The sequence below is a fragment of the Nannobrachium achirus genome (genome assembly GCF_963921795.1).
Source record: "Nannobrachium achirus genome assembly, chromosome: 16".
NCBI lineage: Eukaryota > Metazoa > Chordata > Actinopteri > Myctophiformes > Myctophidae > Nannobrachium > Nannobrachium achirus.
In genome coordinates this window covers 12,882,388-12,895,669 of record NC_137823.1, presented here as the reverse complement: position 1 = coordinate 12,895,669, position 13,282 = coordinate 12,882,388, and the positions used below count along the sequence as shown (strand labels likewise).

The window sequence follows — 13,282 nt, the reverse complement described above, 5'->3', positions numbered from 1 at the left end:
GATGTCCCTGACATAGGCCTATATTTTCAAATGGGGGTCAGAGGATTAATAATTGACAATTTGGGGGTCCTTGACATGAAAAAGTTTGAGAACCACTGGTCAAACCAAAACTGGTTCAACCAATGTTTTGCCTCCAGTTAGCTCCCGTTTGCCCGGTGAAAAATGTCACAACACCGTACCATAACATGGCTCGTTGGTCTAGGGGTATGATTCTCGCTTAGGGTGCGAGAGGTCCCGGGTTCAAATCCCGGACGAGCCCTCCCTTTCTTGATGAAATGAACATCCGGACATGCCCACATTGGAGAAAAAATAAAGTCCTCAGGGTGTTTTGTGTTATCCCTTCTTTAGCATCGTTTGTATAATTTTTTACCGTAGGCTAGTACTTTTTGCAAACTGGAAATGGGATCTTGCCTTTCTTTGGGTCATGGTGCCATGAAGGACACGTCCTCCACGACCCAAAGAAAATGGGACTTTGGCGCCATCCAGTGGTCAGGCAGTTAATGCATTAGTGTAGTGATCTCCACGTGAATCCAAATAACATAGCCTACTCAGCCCACATCATCACTTATTAGTTATTACTATAATCTAATCTCTGTTTATTCAAGTTCACACACAGTAAAATGGGTCGACCCACTGTTTGGGAAACAGTGGAATAGGATAGGTCACCATGTCATTTAGTAGCCTAGGCTACACATGTTCTCAACTAGTGGACATCTCAGTGAGTTGATCCTCTTTTAAAATCCACTGTTTTCATATCACACAAATACTAAACATACCAAGTTTCTACAAAATAAAAGAATGATCCTGCTATGCAATAAAGCAACACTAGAGGGCGTCCTGGCTCTGTAAAGTTCAGAGAAACAGTTGTCCGTGTAACAGCTTGTCGTGTGTGTCTAAAGCAACACACGCGAATGCAGAAACAGTTCTCCGTGTAACCACTTGTCATGATGTCTAAAGCAACTCACGTGAATGCAGAAACAGTTGTGTGTAAGTATTGCACTCGCATTTTCACAATTGCTCTATAATAGCAGATATAAGCATAAGCCATTTTGAAGTAGGCCTAGCTATTTGTTGTTTATTTGATTATTTCCCATTTACAATACTTTTACTTCTGCTCCACTATTTGAAAACGTTATAGTTACTACAATATACGCCACTACCATAAGCCCACTTTTAGGCAGCTCTGTTAGAGGAGTTCTCCTCTAGATAACGCTATTCTTGAATTTCCCCTCGGGATCAATAAAGTAGCCTACCTACCTACCAGACTCAAGAGAAGGAATCTGTCACAGATATTTGTATTTCTTATCTGTGACAGATACTGTATATATTTTTTATCTGTATATACCATCCACTTGAATGGAAAAATATCTGGAGAAATAGATTTTTTTATCTGTTATCTGGCCCAGTGGGAATGGGCCTTTAAGCCGACTGTGTAGATTGTAGGGGTGTGTAACGATACATTTTAATAGCGATTCGATACATATCACGATACATGGTTGACGATACGATACATGGACGATATTGGTTCATTCATGGTGATACGATACAATTCGATTCAATGATTTAAAGTCGATATAGTAACTATTTAAGAAATTAAATCTGTGTGAAAGGTGTGGATAGTGCAGGTTTTTAAGGGAAACATGTATTATTATGGATATAAATAAGTAACACAGTGATTCTCTGCCAAATACATGGTTATTGTATAATATATTGACAAACCTGCACCTTGACATGAACCCAGAGATTACACACATTTATCGATAGACCAGTGTAGCTATATGGAAAGGAAAAGTAATTAAACCCCCCCTTTTAAAATGTTCTTAAAATCGAACCTCTGTTCGAAGTGGAGCTGTGTGTGTGTGTGTGTGTGTGTGTGTGTGTGTGTGTGTGTGTGGGTGTGGGTGTCTGGCCTGGCCTGGCCTGAACAACAGCGCCCTCGTGTGGTCACAAAAGGTCCTGTAGGCTACATACAGACAGACAGACACGGACGGAGACAGACCCACACACACGGCCACGTATAGGGAGCTTGTGTTCCACACAGCTCCAAAAATGCTAAATAGGTAGTAGATAGCATCGATACAATCGATTCTTTGCACTCAGATTCGATACGATACAAAATAAAATGATACAATTCGATTTTAGCTGTTTTCATTTCGATATACTTCGATTTTTTAAGTTAAAAACGATATTTCAATACAGTTAATATATCGTTACACCCCTAGTAGATTGATTGATTATTATTACAAAACATAGGCCAACATATAGGCTACATTAACATACACTTCAACCCCATATACATTTCAGCCATTTGAAAATAACCGATTTACAAGCTCACAATGCTTTTGTGACATTGTGATCTTGTAGATCTGCTATTTTCAAATGATTTTTATACATTTAAAACCTCATTCTGCATAATGAATATACTTGTACTTTTGTTCTTTAGGTATATTTTGATACCAATAGCCTACTCTTGTACTTTCACTCAAGTAGATTTTGAATTCCAGACTTTTACTTGTTACAGAGTATTTCTACATAGCAGTGTTGATACTTTTACTTTCAGTAGGTTTAGTAAAAAAAAAAGCTACACGCAGAAACAGTGTGTGCATAATGTGTATGTGTGTGATTCTGCATGTACAGGTACTTTATGTGCGCATGCGTGCGTGCGCGCTTGTGGGCAATAGTGGCTCTACGCAAGGTTCCCGGTTCGATCCCCAGCTCGTCCTTACTGCACGTTTAAGTGTCCTTGAGCAAGACACTGAACAATGAGCAGGTTGGTGCCTTGCATGTTTCCTCTGCTGTTTTGATTGATTGATTGATTGATTGATTGATTGAAGTATTTTTTAGAAGTGTGCATAGGAAAAAGGTACAGTTTCATGACAGTACAGTTCACTGGTACAAAGTCAACTAAAAGGATACATCCAAAAAAGCCTATGGCTTGTTTTGTTTCAATTGAGATCTTTTTTTTCTCTAAAAACTCATATCATTGAATGACAGACAGATAGAACACAGTACTATGCAGAAGATATCATCAGAAAAACACGATGCAAAATATATGGTATTTACAATAGAAAGGTCAGGGGGATGTCAGGATGGGCTTTGTTTTCATTTAGCAGTTTCAAGTAGCAGCCGCCTCTAAGTGGCTTTTCAGTGCCGTTTTAAAGGAAGGTAGGGATATACACTCCTTTAAGGCCTTCGCTAAGGCGTTCCACATTTTAGCGCTATAGCAGGAGAACGCTTTTGACCCTTTTTTTTTTGCCAAATCTGGGTTGGACGTGATCTGTGGAGCTTCCTCTGCTTTTGTAATTGTGAACATCCTTGATGTTTTTAAAGTATTTTGTCAGGTACATGGGTATCTTAGAGGTGTAGTGTAGGCTATCTTGTACACCAGGCCCATTGCAAGATGCCATACTCAGTCAGCTACTCTGAGCCACCGCACGCTTAGAAAGTGATTAGAGTTGAGGCGAGCCCGAGATGGAAGGTTAAGCAGAAAGCATAATTCGTTTGTTTTGGGCTGTTTTTTGGAGCCTTGTTTTTAGGGCCTTTGAGGCGTTGCGGTACCATACGTGGACTCCATAGTTAAAGTGGGGCTCTTGTTAGAGTCCTCAATGTATTTGTTCCAACCAGCGGGGAGATCCTAGCTGTTAAAAAAAAAGAAAAAAAGAAAAGAAAAGAAAAAAATAATTTGTTGGTAGATTTTTTTTAAATGACTTTAGAAGTATTTTTTTCACGGGAAAGATTAGCCTCTAGGATGCAACCCATTGACCCAAGTAGGTAATATCGTCTTTTCTTATCTTACATTGTCACCCAAAGGTCTTCCTTGGTATAAGAAAGACATGTCTATGTTTGCATGCGTGCATGTGTTTGAGCGTGTGCATGTGTTTGAGCGTGTGCATGTGTGTGTGTGTGTGTGTGTGTGTGTGTGTGTGTGTGTGTGTGTGTGTGTGTGTGTGTGTGTGTGTGTGTGTGTGTGTGTGTGTGTGTGTGTGTGTGTGTGTGTGCGTGGTTAAGTAGATAGTAGGGCAATTGGTGCAAAACTGACCTTTGACTTGACTGTCTGGGTCAATTAGTCAATAACTCTGTGTGTGCGTGTGAGCATGTCCCCGTGCATTCTTGCACATGCATGTGAGCAGTGTGTTGGGGTCATTACAACAAAACATCCTTCCTTCCTTCCCTTCCTAACGTGAGGTCATTTCTCGTTACTTAGAGTAAACAACACAGCTAGGGCTCAAGAGCCTACAAGAGGTTAATATTTCACGAAATAAAAGAATACGCTTACACATGGGCTCAGGTTTCAGGAAGTAAAATGAGCAGCAGGCTGGCTGTTCTCTTCTGGACGGGAGGAGAGGGAGAGGGAGAGAGAGAGAGAAAGAGAGGGAGAGAGAGAGAGAGAGAGAGAGAGAGAGAGAGAGAGAGAGGATAGAGAGAGGGAGGGAGGGATAGAGAAACATATAGAGAGAGAGGGAGGGATAGAGTGGGAGCCTGACTTTTCTCTTGACCAACAGAGTGAGCAGAAACACAGCATGTTCCCTCCTTTCCTCTCCTGCACATAAGTAGCAGACTCTTCCTCTCTTCCCTAGAAAGAAAGACAAACTCTTTCCTCTTGCCCTCCATTTAGAACGACAAACTTTCTCCTCTATAAAGAACGATAGATGCTGTCTTCTCCTGTATAAAGAACAATAGATTCTTCCTTCTCCTCTCTCTGTTAAGAACGACAGATTCTTTCCTTTTCTCTTGCATAAAGAGCAGAGCGTAACATCTCTGCGCACCGTTTTTCAGGGGGAAAACACTTGAAGCTGCCAGAGAGCTTGCATTCCAGGGAACTCCCCGTGGAACCGCGGACTCCCATTGGACGGAGGGAAACCAGTGGGATCTGACTGGACGGAGAGAGAGAGAGCCGTGGAATGTGATTGGACGGAGAGAACCGCGGACACCGATTGGACGGAGGTCAGTGCCGTGTCTATTAATACATCCACTGTGAGTTACGGTTGAACTTTGAACCCCTCGCCTCAGGTCGGGGTCAAGTGTTTGATCTGATTTAATTTAACTGGAGCTCAGTAGTTCTGTTCTTGAGAGACTGCTATGCCAGTGGTTCTCAAACCTTTTCATGTGAAGGACCCCCAAAATGATATTTATTTGGCCACGGACCCCCATCTCAAAATATTTAGTTCCAGGGACCCCCCAGAAGCAAAATTTGAGTTACAAACGTTCGCTTTGAAAATACATATAGTCAAAGATTTGCACACATTTTCACGACTTTTTCAAAAATAGCAGATCTACAAGCTCGCAGCGCTGTGAGCTGTGAGCTTGTATATCTGCAATTTTTCACTGGTTAAAGCATTCAATAATTCTAGGCCTAAAAAATAGATTTACTTCTGAAGTATAACTAAAGATAACTTCAGGTTTTTACGGTGGCACAAAAATACAATGCCAATCTGTAACAAGAAACCAAAACAACATAAATCCATTTGAGGCAAGTTGTGTGACGTCACGCAGGTGTGTGTGTGTGTGTGTGTGTGTGTGTGTGTGTGTGTGTGTGTGTGTGTGTGTGTGTGTGTGTGTGTGTGTGTGTGCCTTGATAAGGGTAACTTGCACCTAGACCATTCCAGAGCAGGCAGGAATTCTGTGGGAAAATCTGGATGCCGCTCAACTGCCACGCACACTCGGACACACACACACACACACACACACACACACACACACACACACACACACACACACACACACACACACACACACACACACACACACAGTCACACACGTATATGTTCACAAGAGTACACATTAATGCACACTCAATAAACATCTGCATGCACGCACTAGCACTTAAGCACACGCTGTCTCTCTCTCACACACACGTGCACGCGCACACGCACATGCACACACCCAGGGTTGCAGTGCAGTAGTAGTATTCGTGGAGCATATTGCGGTGTAGTGACTCAATCGTCTGAACGGAATAACAAACTTCAACGGAATTTAAACCCAGCAAGGCAAGTAGCTCACTCACTCTGCTATATGTACAGTACTTGTTAAACTCACTTATGAGTTTACTTATGATTCATCTGACTGCACTTTGGCTTGTTTGTTTATGAATGAGTGCATTCGGTATTTAACTTTGTGCCTATAGTATGTGTGCCTGTTGCTTTGCTGTAATGATTAACATTCGATTTAATCCCTATATGTGCTGAATGTCTGAGCGTTGGTTAAACTCTCTCTCTCTCTCTCTCTCTCTCTCTCTCTCTCTCTCTCTCTCTCTCTCTCTCTCTCTCTCTCTCTCTCTCTCTCTCCTGATGATGTGTCAGTCCCAGATGGGGCATTTTATTTTACTAACCCATGCAGGGTTCCCATTCTCCTAGAGAGAACCTGGGATAGTCAGGGAATTTCAAAATAAATGTATGTGCAATAAGAAAACAGTACAGTAAGTGTTGTACAACTCATGGAATGTTAGTTGCACGGGCCTTGCTGGATGGTGGTGAGATTGGCCATATAGCATGTGCAAGTTTTGTTATTGGAAAAAGAAGACAAAAACAGTGGGAAACCTGTGACTAAAACTGTGTAACTGTGTAATGACAAAAGTATGTCTTTATATTATTTCACTTGCATTTTGTTTCCTTCAAAATAACGTCTCTAAACACATTTTTCGTTTGTGAATGGAGTGGTGCTACATCCGTGGGTTTGTTTTGAACTGAATTCTGGGAATTGCAGTTTCTATCAGACCATAAAATATAGACCAAAGGTCGGGGGGCGCTGTCCATTCCCACATGCTGCCATTCAGACATTGACTTCTAATTGTCTGAGTGGCGGCACTTCCATAGAGGTTAGGTTAGGGTTAGGTATAGGGTTAGTGTCGGAATGGGGGGATGTCTGAATGGCAGCATGTCAGAATGGGGGGATGCACCCCCAAAGGTCGGTGTCAACAGAAAGACTGCTAAAATGAACGTGAATAAAGTATGACTTGAGCAAGGCAGTAACCGGCCAGGGATAGGGGTTCAATTCCATGAGGGATCTGTCTTTCTGTCAGTCCTCATCAGTCTGTCCTTCTGTCTGTCTTTCAGCCATGCAGTGTTGCATTAGTGATTCAATGTTTGGGGGCGGGGCGCGGTTCTAATGACGTCACACATGCGTCGCTTAACACCTACATTACTGGAGTTAACAGGTTTAGACAATGGTCTAATGCAGGGGTCTTCAACAGGGGGTCTCAGAGTTACTACAGGGGGTCCTCCAAATCTTTGTGTGATAGAAACCTTTTTCTCCTTTTTTATATTAACCACTTGAATCCTAACGTCCATATCCTGAGAACTTTAGCCAAAAATAGCAGATCTACAAGCTCACAACGCCTCGCGCTGCGAGGTGTTGTCTGTCCTTGTGTCTGTCTTTCAGCCATGCTGTCCTACGGGTCTTCATCAGTCTGTCTGTCTGTCTGTCTTTCAGTCATGCTGTCCTCTGTATCCTCATCGATCTGTCTGTCTGTCTGTCTGTCTTTGTGTCTTCCAGCCATGCTGTCCTCTGCAGGGCTCTCGCTGCGTCGCTGGGCCTCAGGGTGCCAGAGAGGCCGTCGCACCGTGGCCACCGTTATCTCTGGCAACAAGACCTCCCAGTGAGTACACGACTTCCTGCCTGTGTCCTCTAGTGAGTACATTACTTCCCGCTAGAGATCTCATGCTAGAGAAAGCAGTAGGGGGAAATCTCGCTTTTGCGAACGCCCATCACTTCGACCGGAGGGTTAGCGACTCGTGCTGGCCATTGGGAAAATCGGGACAACTCCCGAACGGCCGGTTCATTCCCGGCCGGTCCAGGCCGGCCATTAATAAAAATGTCTGCCTTTGTTCCATTTTGGGGGCTGGGAGGCCAACAAAGTAAATCGCCACTGTCGGTTAGTTTCAAATGTGCAATTTTTTTCGCAAAGCAAAGCCCTGCTTCATCATACAAGGCCATCGCACAAAAGTAGTGAAAACAGCAGTTAGTCCTGCTTCATCATACAAGGCCATCGCACAAAAGTAGTGAAAACAGCAGATCTACAAGCACACAGTTGTGTGCTTGTAGATCGTCTGTTTTCACTTGTTAAAATCATTTTTAAAATGATAAATACAAAACAAGCGGTTTTGGACATACAAGGTTGCCACCCGACAACGACGAAATATAACTCATGTAATTGGCCCACTGGCTTGTCACTTTGTCACAAATCTTTGAGTAGCAGCAGTGCTATAGAGAGAGATCTCTCTCTATAGCGCGCAATGAGGGCCTCTCCAACTCTTTTTCCCGGGCTGAATCGGGGCTCAGCATGTCCCTGGGTGAGGGTTAGTCGGGTGTCGAAAAGATGAACGTAGTAACAGTGACACGCTCCCAAGCAGTTGAGCCGCAAGCTCAAGCTTTCGAGCTTGTAGATCTGCTACTTTTTTTCTTATCCCATGCATGATATTTGTAACCCATTGCCTAAGCTGTAATCCTGGGCTCTGCTCTCCCTCTGCCAACCTGGGGAGAGCCCCGAACTGAGCTCATGCTTCCTTCAGTATACATGAGGAGTGAGCAGGCCGCTTCTTACAGTATATCACCTGACAGGGGGGAGTTTCCTCGGCTGGACGTACCCCTCCATCAAGCGCCCATGATACCACTATTCTTTCTTCCTGTTAAGCCAATAACTTATATTAGGCCTGCATAGTGCGAGATTTCACAAGTGGGGGGAAAAACATTTCTACAAGCTATCAACGCGTTGTGATGTGGCGTCTGTCTGTCTGTCTGTCTGTCTGTCTGTCTGACAGAATGGTCAGAGAGAGGCTGAAGAAAGACGTGGAGAAGATGAAAAAGGAGGCTCCAGGCTTCAGACCAGGACTGGTAGTATTACAGGTAATAATAACAACAACACCTACTACTACTACTACTACTACAACTAATGTCCAATAGTGCCTAACTGATCAAACAAACATTTTAGTGTGGTGATGATGATGATGTGTGTGATCTGCTATCAGTTAGACCATGTTTACTCAGCCTGTCCAGTTCCACACTACCCTGACCCACTGTCCCACTGTCCCCCTGACCAGCGCTATCTGGACTCACACCAGTCCAGACTAGTGACCAACATGTATATCATTCTAGACCATACATGGGCAACTGGCGGCCCGGGGGCCACATGCGGCCCCCACCATCACTTAATGCGGCCCGCAGGTTAATACCGGAATACTGATATAATATTGTTTTCTGCTGTTACAATTCCAAACATGACCTGCTTTAATTCCGTCAGTCTATATTAGTAGCTTAATGACTAGTATAGTAGTTTTACAATGTATTTTTTCATGTCCAATGTATTTGTAATTAGGTTCAAATATATAACTAAATGCGTTTGAAATTAAATGAAAATGTTAGATTTCAGGATTCCAATTAAAAAATAACAAAAAAGAATTCAGGATTCCAATTCAAAAGAAGCAAAATTAGCCGATCTACAAGCTCAAACTGCGATGCGTTTTGAGCTTGTAGATCGGCTATTTTTGCTTCTTTTGTATGAGATACTAGAATGACAAAGCAGGACGTAGCAATATGCAATGTGGCCCTCTGGAGTGAAGGTGGAGATATAGACTTGGCCCTCGCCATCATCAAAGTTGCCCACCCCTGTTCTAGACAGACAAACTCCAGTCTTTATAGGTTCACTTGCGGTTTTACAGATGATCCCGGTCAGGCTGATGCCACGGTAGTTGTGCAGTTTTGAGAGCTATCTAAATGTTGGTACCGGGATGATATGAGAGAGAGGCCATGATGATTTTTGGCTTGTGGTGGACGAACTGTCATCTGTGTTGAGATCCAGCAAAATTTCAGGCATCTAGTCTGGCTCCAGTCCTTGAATCACTAGCCACAACATTAAAATCGAACCTCTGTTCGAAGTGGATCTGTGTGTGTGTGTGTGTGTGTGTGTGTGTGTGTGTGTGTGTGTGTGTGTGTGTGTGTGTGTGTGTGTGTGTGTGTGTGTGTGTGTGTGTGTGTTGCAGTTGATGCTCAGGGCAGGCTAGACTCAACAGCACCTCTCTGGTCACCCAGGATCATGTGTACCGATTTTTGTGACATTTGAAGAAAATATGTAGGAAAAGGAGCAAAAAGTGTGTTTTGGAGAAAATTCAAGATGGCGGAAAATCTATCCTGGCGCAAATGGGCGTGGCGTCTTGACCCAAGGAATCCAGGGAAAAAATAATTTTAATTTTCCGATCTACGGTTCAAGAGTTACGGGGCAAAACGTAAAGTGGGCCGTTATAGCGCCACCATGAGGCCGAGTGATGTAATTATTTTTCTATTCATTCTTAAAATCATTATGAATCTCCTCTCCGAGGTTTGAAACTGTAGCTCCTATGGTTTACGAGAGAAAAATACTTGAAAGTGATTTCTTGCATTGTCCCATTATAAGTCAATGGGGACAATTAAGCGTCGTTTTTTGCCGATTACGTCGGCATGGTAAGGCGGATCGGAACGAAAGGTAATAGAACACCATTCCCGGCCGAGCCGCACATTTTGATGTATATATTGCGCGAGTGGCGTAAATGGTGCGGCACTAGTTACGCGCCGAAGTTTAGGCTACACGGACGGACGGACGGAGACAGACAGACCCACACACACGGCCACGTATAGGGAGCTTGTGTTCCACACAGCTCCAAAAAATATGTTCAGGCGATTCATGGTCTGGTGATCAGGGGGTGAACCTAGTCTGGGATCACTTCACTTTTCAGGCTTGTAACCGGTCTGGAGCGGAAACCACAACACGTCATGTTGTAGTACTCAAAGACTACAATTTGGCCGGAACTATCCACCGGAAACAGTTTTAACCCAAAATAATTCCCCTGTGCTCAAGGACATACTTTTAGGGCCTACCTAATAAACTCCTTGATGCGGAGTAGTTTTGCTTTTGAAAAAAGTTTGGTATATGCATCTTTTAGTCCAACTCGTAGCGACTGGAAAGACTACACTAGGCTACTCAAGCATTTTAATAGGGATTGGGGAAACAAACGGAGGGAACCAAATCAAAGCGACGCCGCTTCTTCAAGTGGTTTCCGCGTTGGGTGGAAACCAAATGGCCTGTTGTGAACGAACACCAGGCTTTCCCCCAGAAAGCCTGGTAGGCGAGGTTAGGGAGAACCAATCCTCGAGGGCTGCCTCTTTGGCCACGCCCATCCCAGAAACAGCTGCAGTAGGAAGGGCTTTCAGACGGAATAATGGAGTGAAACGAACTGAGAGTTCAGGCTGATTGTCAGGCTAGCAGGCATCTCCTCTTCGGCATGCACCTTCCACTGATGGCCTGAGGCCCGTTGCAAGATGCTGTACTCTGTCAAACCCTTGTTGTGCGACCTCCGGGTCTGGGACCACAAAGTACCCAGTCGTGGCCAGGGACATGCTGGGCCCCTGATTCAGCCCGGGAAAAGAGTTGGAGAGGCCCTCATTGCGCGCTATAGAGAGAGATCTCTCTCTATAGCGCTGCTGCTACTCCAAGATTTGCCATTTCAGATCATGACAAGTGACAAGCCAGTGGGCCAATTACTGTACATGAGTTATATTTCATCGTTGTCGTGTGGAAACCTTGTATGTCCAAAACCGTTTGTTTTGTATTTATCACTTTAAAAATGATTTAAACGACATCTCCTCTTGTAGATCTGCTGTTTTCACTACTTTTGTGCAACGGCCTTGTATGATGAAGCAGGGCTTTTTGCTTTGCGAAAAAATGTATACATTTGAAACTTGGAGATACAAGGTTTCTGCCCAACAGTGACGATTTACTTTGTTGGCCGCCCAGCCCCCAAAATGGAACGAAGGCCGACATTTTATTTTTAAATTTTTTCCTAATGGCCGGCCTGGACCGGCCGGGAATGAACCGGCCGTTCGGGAGTTGACCCGCCTTCCCCAATGGCCAGCACGTCCCTGGTCGTGGCCACGAGGAGGCAGTGGAGGGGTCTTGGCAGAGGAGAGGCTATGCCGACTGGAGGAGACTCATGCACTCGCGGCTCCTCTTTTCACTCTCTGCAGGTGCACACATAGACATTTTATCCGTCTGTAAAAAGTGCCCTCTCCAGACCATGAATGCCGTTTTCACTATGGTGAAAGAAATGCAAATGCTTCCTTCCCATGCTATATCTGAAGGCAGTATTGAAGTCAGAGAATTGCCTCGTCCAAACTCTCCTGAACTTGAATGCAGCATCTTATGTTGAAATCAAGAAATGTGTAGAAATCAAGCATCGAAAATAGCCAGACCTCCAAGCTTGGAGGTCTGCTATTTTCTGTATTTTCACCAAAAGGCCCTTTTAGAAATTTCAGCACCTGCCTCTCTAACATTCTCTGCACGTCCCTGCATGCAGCATCTGACAGCAGACAGCATGCAGCATGCAGCATTTACCCAGTAACGAGTAGTGTAAGGGATTACTCTGCCAAAACATTCATTTTATACCATATAACTGTAAAACTTTTCACATTACATATTACTTTGGTTTGGTTGGCTGCCCTTTGAAAACATTTACTTTAAAATGTCAAGAGAGATTGCTGCTTTATTTCATAGCCTTTTTGGCTGATTGGTGACTCTCATTATTAGGCTATAATTATATCCCAAACATTTGATTCAGTTCTAAAATGAGCTGGCTAAACCAATAGTGTTGCTGTACATCTTTTATTTTATTGTATTGATTCCAAGTAATACGTCATATAATATAATACTTTTTAAGAAGTAATATGTAATAAGTAACATACAGTATTTGCGACCGTAGGTCGCATTTACTACCAAAACCTCCACCGGCTGTCCGTGGGTGAGTGAGTGAGTGAGTGAGTCAGTCCGTCCGTCACACTTTTGCCCTGCTCATATCTCCACAACCGTTGCCCCCATCCATGCCAAATTTTGCACACACACTCCTTGACTGCCAAACTACAACCTCCAAGGACCCCCGGAGCCCCAGGGACCCCCAGGTCCCTGGGGGACCCCAGATGTAAAAAATGACCAAATGTGCTCACATGTCACACGTCACACTTTTTCCCTGCTTATATCTCCGCACCCGTTGACCCGATCCATGCCAGATTTTACACACACACTCCTTGCCTGCCAAACTACAACCTCCAAGGACCCCCGGAGCCCCAGGGACCCCCAGGTCCCTGGGGGACCCCCAGATGTAAAAAATGACCAAATGTGCAAAAATGACCAAATGACCACCCCAACGGGGCTGCTCACGGGGAATTCCCGGGGACCACCGACTCCTGGTGCTCCAGAACGGATGCAAAAGTGGTGGCGCCCCCAGTGGAGGACCCCCTGCCACTGCAGCGCACATAAAATGCC

The 13,282-nt window shown here is 44.2% G+C and overlaps 1 protein-coding gene across 4 annotated transcripts in view; it reads left to right on the top strand.

Moving 5' to 3' along the window:
- The first annotated feature begins 4,548 nt into the window (after positions 1-4,548).
- The window catches only part of LOC308300421 (C-1-tetrahydrofolate synthase, cytoplasmic-like), a 51,957-nt gene continuing 43,223 nt past the window's right edge, over positions 4,549-13,282 (top strand). For 3 of the 4 annotated variants that reach the window (XR_013962822.1, XM_080744257.1, XM_080744255.1), the window contains exons 1-3: positions 5,782-5,987; positions 7,492-7,594; positions 8,757-8,841. Coding sequence is in view for 3 of the 4 variants with exons in the window: in XM_080744257.1 (XP_080600383.1) it covers positions 7,494-7,594; positions 8,757-8,841 (186 nt within the window). In the remaining variant the exon portion in view is untranslated. Of the gene's footprint in view, positions 4,945-5,781; positions 5,988-7,491; positions 7,595-8,756; positions 8,842-13,282 lie in introns of those variants that run through there. The other variant, XM_080744256.1, reaches the window with a different exon arrangement.